The sequence below is a fragment of the Seriola lalandi genome, unplaced genomic scaffold, assembly GCF_002814215.2.
Source record: "Seriola lalandi dorsalis isolate HSWRI2012SDOR001 ecotype SW California unplaced genomic scaffold, Sedor1 jcf7180002054178, whole genome shotgun sequence".
NCBI classification, from domain to species: domain Eukaryota; kingdom Metazoa; phylum Chordata; class Actinopteri; order Carangiformes; family Carangidae; genus Seriola; species Seriola lalandi.
In genome coordinates this window covers 161,629-184,450 of record NW_019524731.1, presented here as the reverse complement: position 1 = coordinate 184,450, position 22,822 = coordinate 161,629, and the positions used below count along the sequence as shown (strand labels likewise).

General features: G+C 41.5%; 2 protein-coding genes across 3 annotated transcripts in view; both read right to left on the bottom strand.

Annotated features, from left to right (window-relative positions):
* The window catches only part of arhgap4b (Rho GTPase activating protein 4b), a 33,787-nt gene extending 13,440 nt beyond the window's left edge, over positions 1–20,347 (bottom strand). Inside the window, exons 1-13 of one of the 2 annotated variants that reach the window (XM_023403694.2) lie at positions 20,168–20,347; positions 11,209–11,573; positions 8,749–8,920; positions 8,470–8,632; positions 6,145–6,207; positions 5,880–6,053; positions 5,422–5,550; positions 4,927–5,148; positions 3,520–3,621; positions 3,136–3,321; positions 2,498–2,582; positions 1,971–1,998; positions 1,625–1,721 (exon numbers count right to left, since the gene is read on the bottom strand). In XM_023403694.2, coding sequence (XP_023259462.1) covers positions 1,625–1,721; positions 1,971–1,998; positions 2,498–2,582; positions 3,136–3,321; positions 3,520–3,621; positions 4,927–5,148; positions 5,422–5,550; positions 5,880–6,053; positions 6,145–6,207; positions 8,470–8,632; positions 8,749–8,920; positions 11,209–11,278 — 1,491 coding nt within the window. In that variant the 5' untranslated portion in view covers positions 11,279–11,573; positions 20,168–20,347. Of the gene's footprint in view, positions 1–1,085; positions 1,114–1,624; positions 1,722–1,970; positions 1,999–2,497; positions 2,583–3,135; positions 3,322–3,519; positions 3,622–4,926; positions 5,149–5,421; positions 5,551–5,879; positions 6,054–6,144; positions 6,208–8,469; positions 8,633–8,748; positions 8,921–11,208; positions 11,574–20,167 lie in introns of both variants that reach the window. The other variant, XM_023403695.2, reaches the window with a different exon arrangement.
* A 1,807-nt stretch (positions 20,348–22,154) lies between these two features.
* Positions 22,155–22,822, bottom strand: part of LOC111653212 (U8 snoRNA-decapping enzyme) — a 5,239-nt gene continuing 4,571 nt past the window's right edge. Inside the window, exon 5 of the mRNA XM_087173326.1 lies at positions 22,155–22,710. Coding sequence (XP_087029452.1) covers positions 22,424–22,710 — 287 coding nt within the window. The 3' untranslated portion in view covers positions 22,155–22,423. The remainder of the gene's footprint in view (positions 22,711–22,822) is intronic.

Below are 22,822 nucleotides of genomic sequence, written 5' to 3'. Positions count from 1 at the left end.
TGATACAGATACAAAAAGGACGACAAGGTTGATATAGAAAATATCCACCATGACAGGGAGGAGGAATGTGTAAAGGAAGATACTATGTGAGGAAAACAGCAAATAAATAGAAAGAGGAGATCAAAAGAGTTAGCAGAGCAGGGGTATACCAATGAGTGGGCAATAAAATTTCTTTTTTTGGGGGTTGATGCGTTTCCATTATCCTGCAAAATGCGTCATTTGAAATTGCGATCTTAAAAATCAGCAATGGAAATGGGAATTTGGTTTTTCAAACTATTCGATAAAGTAAATGTAAATGTAAATGTACTTTATTTATACAGCCCTTTACAACGATCCTTTCGATGTACCAAAGTGCTTTACAAAAGGTAATAAATAAAGAGAAAAATAAGTGAAAACAATTAAAAAATAATAAAAGAACAATGAGAGCAATAAAATACAACAAAATCGATTAGGATAAAATAAAGATAAAAGTGTTATCATACTACTGGGTATTAATTGCCATCCTAAATAGGTAGGTTTTTAGCCTAGATTTGAAGAGGCCCAGGTCAGAAATAAGACGTATCTCAGCAGGGAGCTTATTCCAAGTAGTATTTTGCAAAATTGAAATGGAAACACCTTTTTCCCATTCAAGTTGTGAAATCTGTCTGTATTTTCATTGTAACCTGTCCTGTCCAGGAAATGTTCAAAGAAATAATAAGGTAGTTGTGCACTTGTAAAATAAAATCTTAAAAAATTCTGGAGGAGAAATACAGACTAATGTAGTAATTAATTCATTTTGCCTGAAATTTAAATACAGGGAGTCTAAAAAACATTGGTCAACTACTGCTAGGACTGCTGCCCATGGAAGATTAAAATAGTATTTCACCACTATCAGACAGCTCAGCGGTGCAGAGTTACATAACGATGACTGGATCACAGACAGCAGCTGTAAAACTAAAAAGATTTCTCAAAAATGTTGCACTATTCCTTTATGTTTTTTAACTGTAGATGTTGCTAAAGCTCAAAAATGTTCCAGTTAAATAGTGTCTTCAACAGCCCATCGGCCTGCTTGCTGTATATAAGAGGTCACAGCTGGGCTTCAGTACCTGTGTCCGAGACATTCTCCTTCTTCTTCTGCACCAAGCCAAGCACAGCAGAGAGGAGACAGAGAAAAAGCAGAGATTAGAAAAAGGGAGAGTGAGAAATAAGGGGGAATAAAGATTTGGAAGCAGTGGGAAGAGGCCGCACATAAGCACACGCACACACACACACACACATACACACACGCACTCAATAGAGGAGTCGAGAGAGGAGGCAGCAAAGAGGCCAGTGCGTTTTAATCCCTTTCACAAGAGAGGGAGAGATAAAAGGAGGGAATGGACTGAAAGGACAGAAAGCCAGCAGTAAGCTATAAGCATGACCATACAGATGAAGGCGGCAGTAAGTACACTGGGAAGATGGAGGGTTAGTGTGTGCATTTTTGGCAAGACCCCCCCCCCCCTATATTCTTCTGCATCAGTGTGACAGGAGTCTGCAAATAATTTCCTTTCGGAGGATTGAAGAGCAGCACAGTGCAGCAAGCAAATCAAAAGGAGGTTAACACAAGGGTCTGTTTTATTTGTATGTGTGTGTGTATGAGTGTTACCTGTATGTAGGAGACTATGTCTGTGGTGAAGAGTGTGTGGCAGAATTGGGAAACAGGTCTGGACTTCCGCACACGCACTGACCGAGCGCATTGCATTCTGGGAAATATAATAAATAAAATGCATGATGCCATTTTACACGTGGGTATTAATACTCAAGATCTAATTGCTATGATTAGTTACACTTTAAGTATTTCCACCCTCCGAAAAAAAGAAATCAACATTTTGGTTTAAATTTGATCAGTCAGTCTCTTTCCTCTTCTCTTTGTCCTCTCTGCTCTCTCCATGTCTCTGTGCCTCTCTCAGTCACACTCTCTTTATTCTCGGCTGTGTAAATACATTGTTTACCTGGAAGGATCACTGTCGACGGCCTCAGCTGGAAGACAGAGACAGACAAACAAGTTAGAGAGAGTACACAAGGGTTGTTCTAGGGCCCTGGTGTAAAGACTGTGCAGCAGTATTAAAGGGGAACCGATTTTGCGCATCAAACTTTGTGCACAGGTCTTGAGGCGTACTACTGCATATGTGACAAAAGGCCTTTTGTGACTCCAGAGGGAGCTGTGTGAAGTCTGATAAATGCCCTCAAGTGACTCTGTAGCCCGCTTCTCTCTGCTTGAGGTTAGTGGCTTAAAGCTGGGTTGAGGCAAGTTTTGAAAAGGAAGAAGAATGAGAGGAAGTTAAAAAAAAAAAGAGGATATCTCTGGTTCAGCTGTATGGATTTTGATCCTGTACAACGCGAGTCTGACAGTGTTATAGGAGTGAAATGCTATATCAGTGGAGTGGAAATTCTGCAGTGATCAGAGTTAGCAGAGGTATCATTTCAAGGATTAAACCAGTGTCCCCACCAATTATCTCACACTATAGAAGAAGAGTACCTTTCTGTATGGCATCTTGTAGAAGGTCATGTTTGGCTTGAAGTTTGAAGGTCAGAGAACTGCTGGTGAGGAACTCCTTCACTTTCTGAGAGAAAAAACAAAAAACATATGTATTAAGTAGGTAACAATTGAATCCTTGTCAGGTTGGAAAAGCTCCTCAAACATGGTTTAAACCAGTGGGTCACAGAGTGGTGTCTGGGGACCCCTAGGGGTGCTTGAAGGGGCTCCTGGGGGTCCCAAGAAAAAAAAGGGGAATCATTTATTTTCACTATAGTTCCATCCATAAGTAACACAATGACCGAACGTATGACTAAAAGCAAAAATCTTATCAGATGGGAGATCCTGGGGCAGAATCTTCAATCAAATGGCAGTCAGCGGTCTAATTTGTGTCAGTTTGGGTCCTTGGCGTAAAACAGTTTGAGAACCACTGATTTATAGTGTTCAGATTCTCCTCAGGAAAAAAAATGATGAACATACCAGCATAAAACACAATTAATGATCAACTGTACTCAGGTAAGAAAATGTAATTCTATAAACTAAAACATGCACATCATTTCAGAGATGGACATCTTTGTTTTGATATACAGCCAATATTGGAACTATCAAAAGCAATGATTGTGACCTATGCATTGACTCACTGTAAAATAATAGGTCTCTGTCTCCTGCTGATTGGCTCGACGCTTGGCAAGGGTAAGTTTTGGGGCAGTACTTCCCCCAGGGGCCTCGTTTGATAGGCCGCTGGGCACATCAGACGAGGGGTTGCAGTCACTGTCACACATGCTGTCCAGCAGGGCTGTGAGTGTGGCTTTAAGTGTTTTACTGATCTGAGGAGGGGAAGGAAAGGTTGATTTGTTTTAATTCATCATTATTAATTAATTGATTAGATATTTTGTGAAGGCATTTTTTTATTCAATGTAACACAATCTAAAGACATTGTCACTGAGTGAGTGACTGATGGACAGACAGATGGGGACAGACAGACAGATCATTATGAAAACAGGTAGAGGTAATAATTAGCTTACCTCCTCCGTTTCCAAGGTAACGGCAGCGAGTCGAGACTGGAGCTGCTGGAACCTGGTCTCCAGCTCGTACCTCACTTGGCTCTCCGCACTCACTTCACACACCTGAAATACACAAACAATACATTATATAGCATTAAGAGGCATCTTCACATTCAAATCAATGGGATGTTGTTGGAAAAGTGAAAGGTGATTATTATTTGATGAAAGGAGCAGAGGGTGATGGGTGCAGTGAAAATACTTTTTCCTTCAGTCTTTGTTTAAGTCAACTTTATAAACACAAATGAATTAAAAAACAATTCGCATGCACTATGTAATAAATGTAAATTAAGCGACAGGAACCTCAGTGTAAAAAAAACCTATAGCTGACATTGTAAATTTAGCAGGGTACAGGTCATAATTGCACAGAACAGAGTGCACCCACTGATCCAAAGTAAAGTTAACTACAGTCCACAGGGTCTGCATGTAATAAATGGGTCATGCAGAAGCATAAGGACTAACATTCAAATAAGGACTCTGCACATTCTATGAAATATGGATGCGACTAAACCCCACCCCTCTTAGTTACTGTTGCTATGTCGGTCAAACCTGCCAATCAACCACAGAAAAACATGGCAGATTACCTTTTGAAAGTAATAGTCATTTCTGAATGGGTTTTTAATTTTATACAGAGGCATGAAAAAGCAGGATGCCCATTTCCAGCTGATGAGCTGTAGCTAGTTAGCTAAATTACGCTAACTCTGTGAGTTGGTTGAAAACTCTCTTTAAAGATGACAAAACATGATATAATGCTGAAAGACTCAAGTTAAACCTACATGTCCCAGGCAAAAAGCCAGCACCAGCCTACTACAGAAAAACAAAGAGGGCTAGCCGATGAGTTAGGGAAACTTAACGCTATTTCAGCTAAAGAGTTTAGCTGGAGCTGCTTGAGTCTACACTTCCCAAACCAAAGAAAGAGCAGGAGAAAACTGCTAACCTTAGCCGACACTGTCATATAGTAACATCTTGGCTAGAACAATGTAACATGTAACCCAACATAATAAAATAGTCAGCTGACGATATGCCCTTTGGCTTTGGAAGTAAATGCTAGGTTACTCAGTAGGTAGTAAGCTAGTTAGCTAGACATGCTAATGTTAGCGGCTTAAAGCACACAAACACACTGTTTAATCCGTTCCTTACACTTTTGTTAGTGTTGACAACCAAAATGGCCACAAAAAAGACAACATACAATTATGCACTAGTTACATAATGTCTGTGCAAGACATAATAAACCAAGTTACATAATAAACCAAAATGGTATCAATGTTGTGTATTTGACTAGACAATGGGTGCTACACCTGTGAATATAACAAAACGTTACTTCCACAGAAACCATACACCTGTGCCAGAGGTAGGCAACAGTGACTTCACCTGGTCTCCCTCATGTGGGTGGTAGTTGAATCTGAACGGGAGGCAGAAGGCGGCGTCATGTTGCTGTAGTAACGCATCCCTGTCTCCACCCTGGTCCAGAGATGTCACGGCTGCCTCCAGCTGCTTAAGCCCGGTCTCCTCCGTCTTCTGGATGCGCAACCTACTGGCCAGGTAGCACCTCATCACCCTCTCCACGGACAGGTGGAAACCGAGGTCGCAGCACTGCCAGGAGGGAAGGAGGGAGAGGACAGAGGAAGAGATGAATGGAAGGAGGGAGAGAAAAAGGAAGGAGGAAATGGGGTGGAAGGGATGAAGAGGGAGAAAGAAAGAATTGGAAAAAATGACGTGGTGGTTGTAGTGTGTGAGAAAAAAAGGTACGTTTTTCTTCAGAAAATAACAGGAAAGAGTGGCACAAAAACTTATCTGAAAAACCACCGAACACTTTGAGTTTCATAAACACACAAACAATGACAACTGAAATTGTATGTTTCTTACATCGATGAGAGTGCTCAGGTCCTGCAGGTAGTATTTGTTCATAGCTGCATTGGATGCTGCTAGATTCAGCAGGTAGTCATTACGAGCCTTTGTGCATTTCAGCTGGGTCTCCTGCACTCGACCGTGCCTCTGTGCACAAACACACACGCACGCGCACACACAAACAAACACACACAAACAAAAAGAAAAACAAGTAAGATAACTCATGTTAGAACACAAAACCATGTGTTGACCATGACAACACATTGTGATATCATGTGTGTTGCACCTTCTTACTCAAAAACATATGTGTAAAGGAGGTGTGCTTCTATAAAACTGTGAAGTTCATACCCGTAAACACACTCAGATAAGACAAGAAGAACAGGAAATGTTCAGTTGTTCTGTGGAAAGATATTCTTAAAGGCTTCCTGTCACCTGTTCACACATTCTTTCTCACACAGAGATACATATGCATTCACCTTCTCCATCAATCTCTCCATCTTCTTCACAGAGCTCCGCCTCTGTCCCCCTGATTGGCCGGGGCCGAGCTCGGCCGACTTGCCAGTGTGTCTCTCTTCCAGCCGCTCGGCTTCCTTCAGCTTCCCCTCAGCTATCAAACAGTCTGTGTGGTACTGATTGTACGTCTTCACAGCCTTAACATAAACTCCACATTAGCATTGACTCTGCATTACTACAATAATATTTTGCATAGTTGCATGTGGGACAATAAGATAAAGTGCTCACTGTCTGGAGTTCAGTGGTGACCTTTAGCAGCTCATCCTGCATCTGGATTCCAACTTCTTTGCTCTGAAATTTACAAGATGTAAATTGTTAGCCACAAATATTTTACACTTTGTTATTTTAAAGAAATAGTAACAAACATTTTTGAAAATATACTCATTTGCTTTCTTGCTGAGAGTTAGATGAGAAGATTGATACCACTCATGTTTGTCTGCTAAATATGAAGCTACTTGACTAGCAGCAGGCGATTAGCTTAGCTTAGCTTAGCTCCAGCACTTAAGTCCCATAAAACCCAAACATGACATTTTTACATTTAAGTTTTTGTAGAGATAAAACAAACAAGATATAATGTATTATTAAGAAGACTTTAGAGGTGATGGTAGGCACATTTGTTTCTTTTCTTTTTTTTTGATAGAGCAAGGCTAGCTGTCTCAAGTTTTTAGCTCAGCTAAGCTAACCGCCTGCTGGCTCACCTAAAGCTAGGCAAGAATGCAGGAAAGCATATTTTAAATATTTTAATTTCTTAAATATTCTATATTATTTAGATTTCCTGTTGGAAAAGAAAAAAAATAATTCTCCATTTTTATTCAAATTTAGCCGTTATCACTTCTGTTGCTATTTCAGACAATTGCAGCGTACTTCTTTAGCAATAACACATTCAGTTTACTGCCAACAGTGATTTTAGAGAAGCTAAAAGGGTCTTGGTCTACTTGGCGTCAAGCCTAACAACAACCTCTTAGCTTCTCTGAAAACTGTGGAGGCTTAATTAAAATTCTGCTCACTTTTCATCTCTGAGAAGGTACAGAGAGAGTGTGTGTCTGACAACCAGTAATTTGAGCAAGATGAGTCTGTGTACTTTATAGAATGAATGAAACTGCAGATGCCACTGCGGTACCAAGACAGATAACAGGACAAATACATAACAAGGGATTTAAATGAAGAGTTTCATTGTGTTCGGTGCATGTCAACTTAAAGAGCTTATTTGGTGAGTTTGTTCATCTTTCAAGGCTGGCAACTAACAACTGGAGACATTTAAGTGTTGTTCTGTATTAAATAATGAAACTGGCAACACTGAAAAAAACATCTTTATGAATTTATGCATTCATGAATTCATAAATTCTTATTTTTCTTACAGGAGACAGAGCTGACAGAGTGGAGTGTGACTTAAATTAGTGTAACTCTACTTGAATATGACAATAAAAGACTTATTAGATAAAATATCGTTTTATTTCAAGCTCATTTCAAGGTTCGGGCCATCGTTTATACTGGCAATAATGATTTTTCACTCAACAGGTTTTTATTAAGATATCTAGAACACAGTAATCCTGTACAAATACACAACTACATACAGTATTTACATACAACTACATAAGTCTTCAGACCTCGAGTCTCATACTAAAATAAAATAAAATAAAAACAGAATTTGCTGCATAAATCTGGACTCAGTTCTCCATAATGACAAAGTGAAAACAGAAATTTTGAAATTTTTGCAAATTTGATAAAAAAGAAAAACCGAAATATCACATTGACATAAATATTGAGACTCTTGAAATTAAGGGTTAGGATTTGGTGCCTCCAATTTGTCTTGATCATCTTTGAGATAATTCTACACCTTGATTAATAAATTTGTAGAAATTTCTAAAATTCTGTTTTCACTTTGTCATAATAGAGTATTGAGTATAGATTGATGAGGAAATTTACTTTTTATTTTAGCATAAGGCATAACAACATTTTTTTAAAAGGTTAAAGTTTTTCCGAGTCAGATAATATGCTGCTTCAAACTGCAATAACAGTTCTGCCACATCTGCTTGTCTCTGTGCTGTGAAACCTTATACAGTCAGTATAAAATAAGAATGTAAGGATGCAAAAGCAAGAAGAAGAAGAAATGTGTATATGTGTATTAAACACACTTACTGTATACACACTTATCTACTTAGTCTTGTGGGTGAATGTCTCACTCTTGTGCTGTACGTGTCCAGTGTGAGTTTGTTTCTGCATTAGGGTGACTGTTATGAAGACCATGAGTATACGAGTTTTCCTTTGTTCCTGTTGCTATTCACTTGTTAAATGGCAGACAGTATTTTGCTGTTGTCTGGAGGTTGCTTATTTGCACAGACTGCACTTTGACCTTGATGAATGAACTCTTACATATCACTCTGGCCATCATGCCTCACTGTATGTTGATGTTTGGTGCTATGTGTGTCTTTCAATGTGCATTTTTTTGTATAGCCATTTAGACATTTTTTTAATTTCCCTGTGAAGGACAATAAAGATACTTTGAATTTTGAATTTTGCATGTGTCTTTACACAAACCGATCCGCCACTCACCCGTTTGTGCAGACGGTGTGTATCCTCTGTACTGTGGATCAGTCTCTGTGTGAGTGTGTTGCAGCAGGTGTCACCCAGTGCCGCATGTTCCCGGCTCTCCAGACGAGTCTGGGTCAGCAAAACAGACCAGACCTGACACACAGACTGACCCCACTGCTCCTTCCTGGAGAAAAAAAACACACACACACATCCTCATTGGCAAACTGAAGCGCTTCAGAATCACCCGAGAGAGAGGGGGGACACACAAATGTCCGCTACACACACTGTACACACACTTACTTCTTCGTCTTGTGGGTGAACCTCTCGGTGAGTTTATCGAGGGCACGCGCGTATTCAGCCTCGATGTCGCCTCGACGCCGGAGAAACTCAGAGAGGTCTGAGAGCTGCTGCTGTTTCACCTCCACCTGAGAATCTAAAACCTTGATCTGGTCTGTCAGCTGGGCCCGCAGGTCTGACAGGTGCAGGGTGACAGAGACAGACAGGGAGACAGACACAGAGAGGAAATGGAAGACAAGTCATTTCAGTGCATGTTGATAAGCCTGGACACACACTGGCATGCAAACACAGAGAGTGACACGAGGACACACATGCACATACATGGATGATGCAGTGATCAGATGTTTGTTTGTTTTTTGCAAAAGGTGAACTTGGTACATTCCACTTTTGATTTACCAGATTCTTCTCCCCCCCCCCCTATTTACAATGAAGGTCTTCACTCCATGCAAGAAATAAAATATTTACCTGACCTCAAACTGTGTCAGATTCATACATTTTTACTAAAGTCTTCTTACTTGTCAGTCAAGACAGTTTGATGATATACCCATACACAAATGTAATCTGTACATATATTGAATTCCATATATGAAATATATGTACAGTACATATAAAACCATGTGTGTTAAAAATTTGAAGTTGTAACAATTTTCATATATTTACATATATGTCTAGCCCAAATATGTATGTTTATGTAATTGTAGACATATGTTACATAAATATATATCCATCCAAAAACCTGTCAATATGATGTAGTGGATATTATATAAAGTGGGTTCCAAAAGTCTGAGACCACTTTGCCAGAGTGGGAAGACAGATAATATCTAATAATATATCTCCTTATAGGTGAGCTATATGTAAACATCACTCTTGATATAGGGACATATATGTCAGATATTACATTTCTGTACCTTCAATACATCAATTAACAAGAGTACAGTCTGGAATTATGTTAAACTTTCCTCCAGAAATACTGATAATCATTTGATGCATTAAAAATAGATTCACAGAGAACAGTCTACTCCTCAGATTTTAATTGTTGGCATCTCCACAGAGCGAATTATGTTCCAACGGTTTTATTCAGACATAATCATCACACTGTTTGGGAACGCCAAGAAGTCTCTCTGTTTTGGGAAGCGGTATACATAATATTATAGATAAGAATATTCTCCACTGTTCTGCCGCTAAATTATGATTCGCTGCTTAATTTATCATAGATTTAATAAAGAGTGTAACTTACAGCAGTGTGTTTTCTCCAGTTGGTTACTTTTAAAGTTGGATGTTATTTATTCAGAAGGGGAAGCCAGAAAACAGAAATGTACATGTATGTCAGAGCATGCATGTGTATATTTGTATACATATGCTGTACTGTACTTCAGTCTTTACTGTATGTGTATTTTATATCTTTATGCTTCATGTTGCATGTTAATAAATATGAAAATAATGTGTATGGCTCCCTGAGGAACGGCTAATTCACACAAGAATGTATAACAATGTTTTTTAACACAAGATTGAATAAAACACTGTCCTTGCTGTCATTTGTAGGTCTGATTGATTTTTATTTTGATTTATTTGACTGCATATGGATGGATTACTACACACAGCTCACTTGTAATGACCCAATATAACCTCATACCACACACCTCCCTCCACGCACAAGCACAATTAAACCAGCAGTGACATGACCCGGCGCTGCACTTTTGATGTGAAAAGGCTAATACAAACATCATCCTCACAAATAACACCGCCCTCGCTTTGCTCCCTCACCTCTCTCTTTCTTTTCTTCTCTTACCCGTTCTCAGCTCCCATTTTATCATCCTCGCTTGCCCCCCCATTCACCCTCCACCCCTCCCCAACCACTCTGCCCACTCCATCTTTCCCCTCTTTACTCTTTTTCTGTGTCTCTGTGTGAGTACACAGCCCTGGGCTGACTGGATGTGAGGAGACAGCATCACTAATACTGACTATAAATACAGCCTTGTAGTACAGTACAGAGAGCCAGCCAGCCACAGCATGCACGCTCCAAACCACAGCACATAACACACACACACACAGCTGTTGTCATGTAAAAACTCTTGTTGTGCCAGTACTGGTCATTTTCATGTTTTCTCTGATTAAAGGCTGGAAAGATTTTCTGACCTACTGACATAAGGAAATTCTTCATATGGATCATCATCAAGCTCCAGACATTCTATCAGTTCCTGACCATGTTTACCAGTACGAATACAAATGTATTCAGAGAGAGTATATGGCTGGATGACTGTGCAAAGCAACTGCACATTCATGCATGAATGCACATGTGCTGTCTTATACGCATTCATGCATACAAAGAAGAGCACATGCACAAACAGAGGTGTGATAAAGGGCAGAGATGTACAGAAGCGCGCACACACACACACACACCCACACACACACACACACACACACACACACACACACACACACACACACACACAAGTGTCTTACCTTTCATCTGCGATTCATACTCGGCCAGACTGCCTTTCTCCCTCCTCAGCTTTCCATGTGATGTCATCATCTTTGACCCCTTGACCCTTGTCTGTCACTGAGACCTTACTTCCTGAACCTTGCTTCTTCTCGTATCCTCACGGTCTCGCTCCCCGAAACCTCTCAACCTCAGCGCCTGCTCTAGCTCTTGTAGTCTGTGACCTTTCACCCCTGACCCCCTTGGCCTTGCTGCTCTACAGCTGCACGTAGCGCATCAGCATCAGTGTCGATCGGCTGCGCTCAGCGGGGATGTCAATCGGGTCGATGTGTCCATGGATTCCCCTGGGTTTCTGGTATGAATGCTGATCATCCATAGGTGAACCGGCCTGAGGAGAAGACAGTGGGAGGAAAAAAAGAGGAAAGAGAGGATAACGGTAAGAGAGAGACCAGAATCAGAGGATGAAAGAGTCAGGAGGAGGAGGACAAATGAGGCCAGAGCAACAAGACTGAAAGGGACAGTGTCACCAGATAGGGAGATTTAATAGGAGGGACAGCGAGATGGGGGCAGAGCGCAGAATGGACAGTAAGAGGGCAGAGTGATGGGGATGTGAGGGAGGAAGGATGAAGGAAGGGGGATGGGAAGATGAGAGGTGATGAGTAACAGCAGTAATGAAGGACATTCAGCGCCTTGAGGTCAGGGTCGGGGTTGCCTGTAAAAGGTAATGCTCAAACACACAAGCAAACGTCTCCAATGATTTTCTTTTTTAAACGTACTGTAACAAGCCGAACACGTTTTCTAAAAGGAAGAAGGTCAAAGACGCAGGATGTAGAGTCACAGCGGGATGCAGTAAACACTGTTTGGAGACTCACCACAGACTACGTACGATGATCTGCTCAGGCGGTTTGTTGATCTACCACCATTTTCTCACAGTTGGTTTGTGGGTTACCTTTACTCTTTACACTTGCTGAAGGGGCTCTCCAGTTCATGCATCATGAGAAGTAGCCTGCTACTCAGTCTGGGAAGATGTTGTATTGTCACTGGGGTTATCTCAATAGAGTTGTGGAGGCGCGCGACGAGCTGCTGGTGCTGGTGTCCTCAATGTTACTCAACATAGGAACACAGGACTCTCCGATCATGGCAGATGATTCTACAAACTACAATACCCACGAATCTCAGCTGCTCTTCAAAATGCTTTGACCAACATTTTGAAATTGAAGTAAAGGCCCCATATTGTATAAAGTGAGATTTCCATGTCTTTTTTATTATTATTATTATTATTATTATCATAAAGCAGGTCTAGGTTCTATATTAATACTGTGAAAGTATTGATTGGCTCACTGACCTGTTGTTGCTAGAGCTCCAGAGAAAAGCCAGAGCGAGGAGATGTAAAACAATGAGATGGTTTTTAGTACTTAAAACCACAAATATATCTTCTTATGGATCAACACTTCGAATAAAACACCAGAAAAGTAAAAAGTGCACTTTAGGTGCATGTAACAGCTCTGTGACAGGATGTTTCATACCAAAATCCCCTTTGGGGCTCGTAGTTCTTATGAACACAGTCTTGTACCTTTGACTTCGTATCTAAGAACTAGATGTTTTCTTATACAGTTTTTTTTTTATTTATCCATTTTTTAATTTTTTTATCATGTGTTCCAGGCAGCGAGACTGAACACAGTGGAAAGACGTGATTAGGCGCAAATTTGTGCTGGGCAGAGCAAATTGGCGCAGTCAGACGCTGAGCTGAACACAAAGACACACAAAGGCACAGTCCTACACACACACACACGCACACACAGTCAATGCCTCCATTGCTAGTTAGCGTACTGCTAACGTTTGTACAGCTGGTGTATTGGGCTGTTTGGGGTGAATTAACACGGACTGCACAAACGGTCCAGTGGTCAAATTCTCACAAAGAACGTGAGGCAAAGAAATTCACTTTGCTCTTCGCACTTTGCTCTCATCTCTCAGGGATTCAACCAAGACAGTTTCGTGTCTGTCCGAGCTTTGAAAGTGCTCCAACTGTGAGTCACATAACTTTGTCTATCGGAAAAGTGAAAGGGACTTTTACTTCTGGAACCAGGGGAACCCAAAATAGCTCCTCCTGCTTCGGTGCTTTTTAAATGGGCTTTTTAATGGAAAAAAAAAGGCAAGAAAAACTGGGTGCATCAAAAGGCATGGTTGTTTACCAGGCAGAGAGGTTGCACTGAAAGGATGAAGTGTAGGATCCAGCTCTTTTGGGAACCTGAAACCACACTAGGGACTAAAATCCAGACATCTCAATCACCAAAGTACTCCTTTAAAGTGCAATTATGACTGCTTTTAATTTCTAAATCTGCTGAATGCTGAGAGAGCCAATTCTTTGAAGAAATCATTTCTGCAGTGCTAGTACAGTAGAGCCAGAAAATCCAGTTAGCCGATATCTAAAAGGTTCAACAAATTAGCCATACATGCACATGACTGACTGTTTATTGTGTGGTGATGAGTTGATGTTTATTAGTCAGCATAAAGTGCACTGAGTTCACACACATCATATCTTACTTTTAACTTTCACACGCACAAACACACACGCACACACACACACACAGTTCAGAGGGCAGAGACCTAGTCTAACCATAACTTCTACTCAGCCTAACCATAACCCCAACCTAACCTACAGTTACCTTAAAACATGTCTACATCTTAAAATTGAATGATTTACGTTATAGGGACTTTCTTGTCCCCGTAATGTGACTGTGCAAACAGATTTAGGTCCCAGCAACGTCAGTAATACCTGGACCGCACACAAATACACAGATGCAACTTCAATTCCCACATCCTGTGTCAATTTCTCAACAGGTTTCAGATACTCTGCAGAGACTACCACAGTGCGCTGCTTTTACATTGCTCCTAAATAAGCTTCAAGCAGTAATTTAAGGATTATTAAAAGTCAAAACAGTAATTGAGACCAAATGTGACCAGAAAAACAAACTCACTTTACACAAATGTGATTTAATGCGGCCTGACTGTGAGAAAACATAATGTTTGTCAAAGCAGGTTGTCAATGCAGTTTTGAAAGCAGTAGGGTATTGTTTCAAAGCACTGTGCAGTACATTCAGGAAATGGAAAAATAAACCAGAAATGGTCTTAAAGATGTTGCATATCACGCCCCTGACTTAACATTTGCTCTCGGGCCTGTGCTTTCATTTCCTCTCCCAAAACTGTGTAGTGGATGTAGTCCAGACTGAGCTCCAGTGACAGTTCCAGATTGAACTACAGAGTAAAAATGGAGAAGTACAGTGAAGGAACGCAGAGAGATTTTCACAAATGAGACCGCGAGGGCCCCGAGACCTTGGAGGCTCCAGAGGCCTTCATCAGCGTGCGACCTTAATCTGCACAGAACAAAGCGAATGTAAATGATCTGAGAAAAGAGGGAGGGGAGGGAGCTTCGAGAGATTCAGCAAAAGACCGGGAAAAAACACAAAAAGGGGGCAGTGAGGGCAGAGAGATGGAGGTTATCGGAGAAAGACGTTTCATACTTAAAGTCAAGGTCATTGTAAGGAGAAGGTCATGCAATATACGTGGTGAATATAAAGTAGATTGAAGACAAGCGAGGATACATGTGGTGCAGCGTGATAGCTCCTTATTGCCACTAAGGGGATTTTCAGTTAATTTCTTCTGAAGAGAAAAATGAAGCACTGAGCAGAAGTAATGCAGGATACAAATGGGACATTGTGTTTGATGTGCTGGCTGATACTATATGGGGATTTCCTGACATTGCTGGAAGCCAACCACAGTCTCATACATTGGGCCTGTAACTGTACAGAACGTTATCTTGTGTCACATTTCTTGCAGAAATCCGCAGCTATGTTGCCTCCGAGCAGCTGCTTCCTCTGAGGAGAAAATCTTTCCTCATCCAGTGTGGACGAAGCCAAACCATTGCTAATGCGGCGCAAAATGTCAAAAAAGAAAACACATGGGTGTCGACGGGACCCTCGGCCAGATGATCTCACATCCTGAGAAGTTGACTTGAGGTTTCAGCTGAACTGTAGCAGCATGCGCAGGAGGTGAAGTGTCGTCTTTACCAGTGCAGCACGATCACAGATAAGCACTGTCAAACATGAACGTATGCTAATCTGGTGATGCAGCTGTACGCTCACTGCTGCGAACACAAGTCATGTAGAGTCAGGTGAGACACTCGTCTGTGTGACAGACTGATTGGAGAGGCTCTTATAGACAAGGACATGATTGGGAGAAGATTGGAGCTTGTTGCAGTTCATGCAGCAGGAGGAAGCAGTCAGATATAGAGTTGGTGGGAATAGAACAGGTCTCACTGGAAAACATACAACAAGAGAAAGGCGTTTGTGAATGATTCATACTGTACCTGCACCATGTTACCTTGCTGAGTGGGTTGTAGGTGTAGCAATGACATGAAATGAAATGGAATTAGCCCAAATAATCATCGACACACGGGACTTGTGCTGTCAAGTCTCAGCTTGCAGCAGCTTTTGTTCTGCAGACCTCATCATCACTGAAAATTGTTTCAGCAGGTGATTAAAATTTGTTTTTTGATTTTTTTTTGTCGAATAACAGCCGCTGGCGTCTGTCGTGTATTTTCTGTTTTTAATCATGTTTCTTGGATGGACATACAGTGTCTGGCTACTTGGGTCCAGTCGGAGATCACTGAAGTAAAGGAGCACCCCATCGATTTTACACATTTCACTCGTCATGAGAAGTACTACTCTACTACTGTTTAATGTCTCCTGTGTCTCTGGAGTGAGTGATCCCAAAAAAACAACCCCCCCCCCCAAAAAAATAACCAAAAGCTTACATTACAGACTGATGGTGTGGAGTGACTAACACGTGGGTGTTTAGCAGGAAACCAGGGAGTGATAAAAGATGCTGTCAAGTTGCATTATAGGAAATGTAGGATCCAGTGTTTTTGGAGCGTTCCCCCCAGTAGCTACTAAAAGTCAGAATAATCTGTATCTTTTGAACATCCTAACTTTATGAAAATGCAAGTCTATTAATGCTGACCCCAAAACCAACCAACTTATCTTTTCTCCTGGCATTTTTGTGAGTTCAATATTTATCGAGTTTGCACTGACATGTGCTGCCTCCAGGATAAAGTCAGACACTGGCAATAGCTTTTACCTTCTCCCGCATACTTGCCTTTTATATGTTACAAGACTAACAGCAGGCCATGAGGAGAATTACCACCTCACAGTTGCACGCTTCAAGTTGCAGTTTACATTCACGTCCTTCCAGACTTATAATATATGTAGTGACCACTTTAATAAAAGTTATTAAGTGTATTGTGTCATAATGAGCATGTGACTTCTTGAGGTGTGGCCAAAAACATGTTTTGTGAGATCATATGAACCTTGACCTTTGAACTCTGATCACCAAATTATAACCAGCTAATCCTTATTTGCAAATGAACATCGATGTTTGAAGAAATTCCCTCAACACATTCCTGAGATATATCGTGTTTACGAGAATGACACGTACAGATCAAGGGACAAAGCACCTCATCAACTTTACATATAAATAGCCTGTTAGCTTGTTAGCATGTGGATATTATTGATTACTGATTCCTGCTGTCTGCAACCTTTGGAGAGACTTGCTGCTGCAGTTTTAGTTCCTGATATTGTTTATAATTGTTCTGCATTTTTATTTAAATACTTTTATCATCTCCAGTTTGTTTCTTATTTCTGCTGTGCTCATTTCTAGAGAGTTTTGATTATCTACTATAAAAGCACATAGATTACAAGATCAACACAGTAACCTATTATCACAGTAAGTTAAGTAAAAATACTTTTTTATTTAATAATTTATCAGTTTTGCAGCTGAAAGCTTAATTTTTGGGGAGGGTAATGATGCATATCGTTTTAGTTCCTCTTGATGCAAATGTACCACATTATTGTGCCCTTGCACTCCTGTGGCTTGAAAGCTATGCAACACCTAATACTTGCAAACTCAAAATACTGCTGCTTATGGCATAACAGTAGATAAAGTGTGAAACCCAATGGGCTGACTCACTAATGTCAGATATACAGCGATATCTATCTAAAGTTTGCTAGTATTAGCACCATAAGTGACATTGCAGTTTTGCAGTCAGGAGATGACAGTCACTACAGGTGACTGCTGTCACCCACCTGCCGGCTGCTTTTTCTCACATGACTTCAAAATTAACGTTTTCCTTTGCCCTGTGTCATGCAACATGGAAATTATGCCGCCATCGCCGCCGACAACATGTCCTTGTTCTTCGGTCGCCCTTTTCACAAGTTTGAAAATACGTTGGTGCTCCCTCCCCTTTTGCTACGTAGCCAAGATGGCTGCACTCAAGTGTCCATCATTTTATACTCAATTTTTGGACCATTTTGAGTGCACTATCCGAGTTGTTGCCATACCTGTCAATGTGAACGCACTTAGGCACTCAAAATAGCCAAGTGTGTGTATGGAAGCATTCAAATTGTGAAACAGCAAAAGTAATGCTGTGGCAGCAAAAACCCTGACTGTGTTGAACTGAATGATAGCAGGTTTAATTACTGATAAAAATCTGACTTTTCATTTGTAAGAGGAAGAGAGTGTTATTTGTAATTTTAATCCTGCTTTAAGATTACATGACCAATCAGATTCTGAGCCTGTACTTTCTTACAGCACAGCACGCTGCTGCAGATCACCAAAGTTGATCTACTTTGAACCACAAGAAGCTAAATGCATCACACGTCAGCTCATTCATTGGCCGCTACACTGCAAAGCAAATCTGAATGCATCTCATACTGCCAACCTGACTGCACTACAACAGGTAGGATGCCCTCGTTTTGGCTCTGGCCCCAGGCTTCATTTAGAACGTGTCATGAGATTTAGGACGATGCATGATTAGCTACGCAAAGTAGCAAATTCCAACTTCATCATATTACCGACAAAGTTTGCTTCTTGCCACAGTCTCTCGACACTCTTACACATCCTTCTCAGCTACTGCTTGAGCAGCGGCTGCCGTAGCAAACAGGAAACCATAGTATGCCACCAAAGGTTTTCACACACAGTATATAAGATGCCTTTCAGATTCTGGCACGGTAGTTGAAACAACACTGAGGGCAATTCATGCATCGTACAGGGATGCAAAATTAAAGCCAAATGGCACAGAAAACTTTTCCACTGCTGCCTCAGGTCCTGCCATGGTCGGGTTTTATGTAGAGGATCATTTACAGGTAAAGTTTGTGGAGTGCATACCTGCAGGTCCTGGCAGGGGGCGAAAATTAAAAAAAAAGACGAATAAAAAAAGTGAAATGAAAACAGTTCCTGACAGTTGGGTACTGTAAGGGCCGAGAGGCTGTCAGACTGCCCACATCCGCTCCTCAGGCTCTGCTGAAACCTTTACTTCTGCACTGGTATTTTCGTTTGCTTCCTATGACAGACATGATTAGGGGTCAATTTAGGCTTGCCAATTTTGTACCTAGTTTCTACTGTACTACAGAGTGTATGAGTAAATCTCACTGTGGAAAACACAGTCCTGCAAAGTAACTAACTAAGTGCATTTACTCAAATACTGTGCTTAACTACAAATTTGAAGTCCTTGAGTGAATCCATTTTCAAAGCCAAATATTGTAGTTTTTAACTATATATTATATATTATGCATCAATAATTATAATACAGTAATATAATATATATTAATCAGAAATGGGGCCATTCTGCATAATGTAAGTACTTTCATTTTGATGCTAATGCTTTTGAATCCATGTCTTCTACTTTTCTACAGTGTGGTATTTCTACATTTACTTAGGTAAAAGATCTGAATACTTCTTACAACACTAGAAAAATACGGCCAAGTAATTGTAAACATTGCTCATATTGTTTCATATTTACACATAATGTCTAGTTTCTTTATGCAATGTTTGTTGCCCACCACAGATCACAGGTGAACCACTGCCTGGGAATCAGTTTCATTTTGTACATGTGAAAGTATGTAAGTAAATGCACAAAATAAAATAAATAATCTATAATTTGTTCCTTATTTTATTTATTTATTCTTTTAAACTGAAGAGTTTGAGAAGGGAAGTGGTTCCTTAGTTGTCTGATGCAGTGAGGGTAAAGCTGGTCAACCACTGTGCTGTTTAAGGTCACTGTGCTGTTGCATGTCAGACCAGACTGGCTATTTTTAAAAGTGCAGTATTTTACATTAGTGGACGTTCAACTACAAATCAGCTCAGAGTCATAATCCTAGCACATCCAAAGTGTGTGTTTAAGAAGCTGCTCTTGACACTTAAACTGGACCTCCTTCTATGGTTTAAGTAAACTTCAGTTCATCAAACAAACAAACAAAAAATCCTGCCTGCAAGAGGCTGCTCTGTTACATTATCATCACAATTTTTATTGATTCACTGTAAAACCAACAGCACAAAGGGAATCCTACTTTGTAGACGCCTGTGAGAAGGCTGTTTAAGCCATTTGCTTATCTTCATCCTATAATAACTGAATTATCTGTCAATAGTGCAGGTGATAGGCAGGGGGGGGGTGTGGGGGGTGGGTGGATTAAGGTGCTGCTGCTCTAACAGCAGAGGAGTGTTGAGTTATATTTACAATGGCTGTAAATCACCCCAATATGGCCAGTGGACTGTAGCAGTGCTTCACACAATGGCCACATAAACACCTCGGTGTAATTACACAACCACACATACACACACACACACACACACACACACACACAGATGCACAGAGCATCAACACTGAAAATGGTGCACACATATTACATAATTGATACCCCTAACAGTCAGTAGCCCACATCCATTTGTCCACTTAGAAAACCCCCAGGTGAATACAGTGTCCCTTTAAAACACTAAACTATATTTAAACACATACATATTCACTTTAGTCACGCATGTACACAAGCGTGCACACACACACACACACACACACACACACACACACACACATATATTTACACACACACTGGTTGTTATTGGATTCAGGAGCAGCATGACAGCCGTACATACCTCACTTTGTGGTCCTCTGCTGTCTCTTTCTATCTGTTCCTCAGCTCTCCTCCTCCTCTTCTCATCCCTCGCTCTCTGTGTCACACACACACACAGAGCAGTGTGTTTGAATCTGACAGATTTCTCTCAGCTCAGTTCCCTCCTCTCTCACCCTTCTCTCTCTCTCTCATTTCTCAGGCACACGCTCAAAAACAGCCCTCCCCTCCACTCCACTCCCCTCCCTCCCTCCCTCCTTTCTTTCTTCCCTCTCCTGCCAAATAGCCTCCACTCTCACTCTCTCTCACTGGCGCCAGAGCTGCCTCTCTCCTCCCATTCCCTCCCTCTCTCCCTCTCTGCCTCGTGAAGCAGTGCGAGAGCCACAACCCAAGCCACGCCCCCCGCTCTCTCCTCTCCTCTGGGCGGCTATAAATACCGCTGCTGCTATGAATATACCGCCTTTCTCCCTCAGCATCCCTCGCTCTCGCTCTCTCCCTCCATCCATCCATCCCTCGCCTGCACTGCCCTCCCTCCATCCCTCCCTCGCTCCATCCCTCCATCTCTTTCTCTCTCGAAATGTTTTGGGTTTTTTTTCTGATGACCTTGTATTATTCGCCCTTACAACACCATCACATGACAGGATCCTTTCTCCTCACACACTCTTGTGCAAGATGCAACCGTTTCCACAAATGCAAACACACACACATATATATACGTGTATGCTTCGAAGAAGCATGTCCTCAAGCAGCCACGTATACCCCCCTCCTCCACACACACACACACACACACACACACACACACACACACACACACACACACACACACAAACACCACCACAGACAACAGTGTTTTGTACTATCCGTCTGCTGGGCTTCCTGTCTGTTGCGCCGGATGTGGTGCATTTTTCCTCCTGACAGCTGAGAAAAACACACACCAACAGAGAGATGCGTATCGACAGCAGATCACATTGCACTTCACAAATTAATACTGCTTGCAATCACTTATTGTATTAACACCTGCCCAAGCACGACTCAATCTGTACGTACTTATGGCTGATGCATGTACCTCCCCTTTTAAAATGCAATAAGTCTTTATGAAATTTACCGTTTTATAAAGCCGGATAAAAGTGAATGAGTGTGTTTCTCTCAGCATCCTTCATCTCTAATGTACATTCTGTGTCAGATTTATCAAACAATGAGCTGGATTTATCGCACTGATTGCAGTGTAGTAAACCTGCTGCATGACTGATGAATCAAAAGATAAACTCAGTGTTTGGCTCTATTCTCTCAGCCTGTTATTCTCCTCTGTGCATTACCACATTCAGCATGTCAGGCTGATCCATCTGCAGAAAGAAACAGTGGACATGTTCACATTGTGCACTTACAGTAGGTATCTTAGACATTTAGGCAGCATCGTGTCTCTGCTCTCACTCACTGCCAGCAATATTGTCTGGGAATGAGGTTACTAACATCTGGTGCAGGCGTGCTATGTGCACCCAGGGTACACTTAAACAGAATCAAATCTTCGCCTGCAGGCTGTATAGTATGTCACGGACGTAATTAATCCAGTGGATTGCACCAGCGCCGCCGCTGCTCCTGCCGTCGCTATAACTTCATAAAAGAGAAACCACCAAAAAAAAAAAAGTGAGCAGCACAAAGACGGATGAAGAGTTCTACCTAAATTTCCGCTGATCATGCCCTTAAGATCCGGACACTTACCACAGGGTGCATATGCACTTCCATATAAGGCAGCACAGTCATGTGCAGTGTCTTTATTGTCTTGTGTTGCCTTTCTTTGTTATTTTGCACGGACTGTCAGCAGCTTGCAAGACACTAAAAATCCCGGCTAGAATTTTTAAGATGTAATTTCCATTATAGCATCAATTTATTAAAAGGTCTGATAAAGTGTTGATTGCAATACCAATTAATTTCATATCATATAATTAGAATTTCAGCTCTGCTGCTTGAAATCAACAACTTGCTGATGATGAAAGGAGTAAAATGACAGAATATGACAGTGTGAATCATTTTATTTCCGTTAATGGTAAAGGAGTTGATAATGTTTTCCCCAAACTGTTTGATGCACAGCAGGCAATTATGAGTCACCAGCTCAGCATCAGCATTAGAGTGTGTGTGTGTGTGTGTGTGTGTGTGTGTGTGTGTGTGTGTGTGTATGTGTCTAGGATTAAGTGTGTGAGTGAAGGATTGTGTTGCTGATGGCCAAACTGAGTCTGTGAACGTGCTTGAGAGGATGTTCTGATGCACGAGATGCAGGTGTGTTTCAAAACCGTTTCCTCCTCGCATCTGTCAGCGCAATGGCCGCTTTCAGGTCCTCTGTGGTGTGCATGTGTGTCTTCACAGAGTGCACGAGGGCTTTGTGCAACTCCTCGGGGGCGACCAGGTTGAGGCGCAGCAGAGAGTCGACCAGCTGGGAGCGAGCGTTGCCGATGAACGAGTGCGACAGGAAAGACGCGAGGCCTCCCCCGCCTTTCATGGTGTAGAGGGGGACTCTGACCATTCCCAGAACCTGGAGGGAGGGAGAGAGAGAGAGAGAGAGAGGGAGAGAGAGAGAGCAAGATTGGGAGGAACAGAGCTTGAGATCAGGTAAATGGCTGCAATCAGTCTCTCTCTCTCTCTCTCTCTCTCTCTCTCTCTCTCTCTCTCTCTCTCTCTCTCTCTC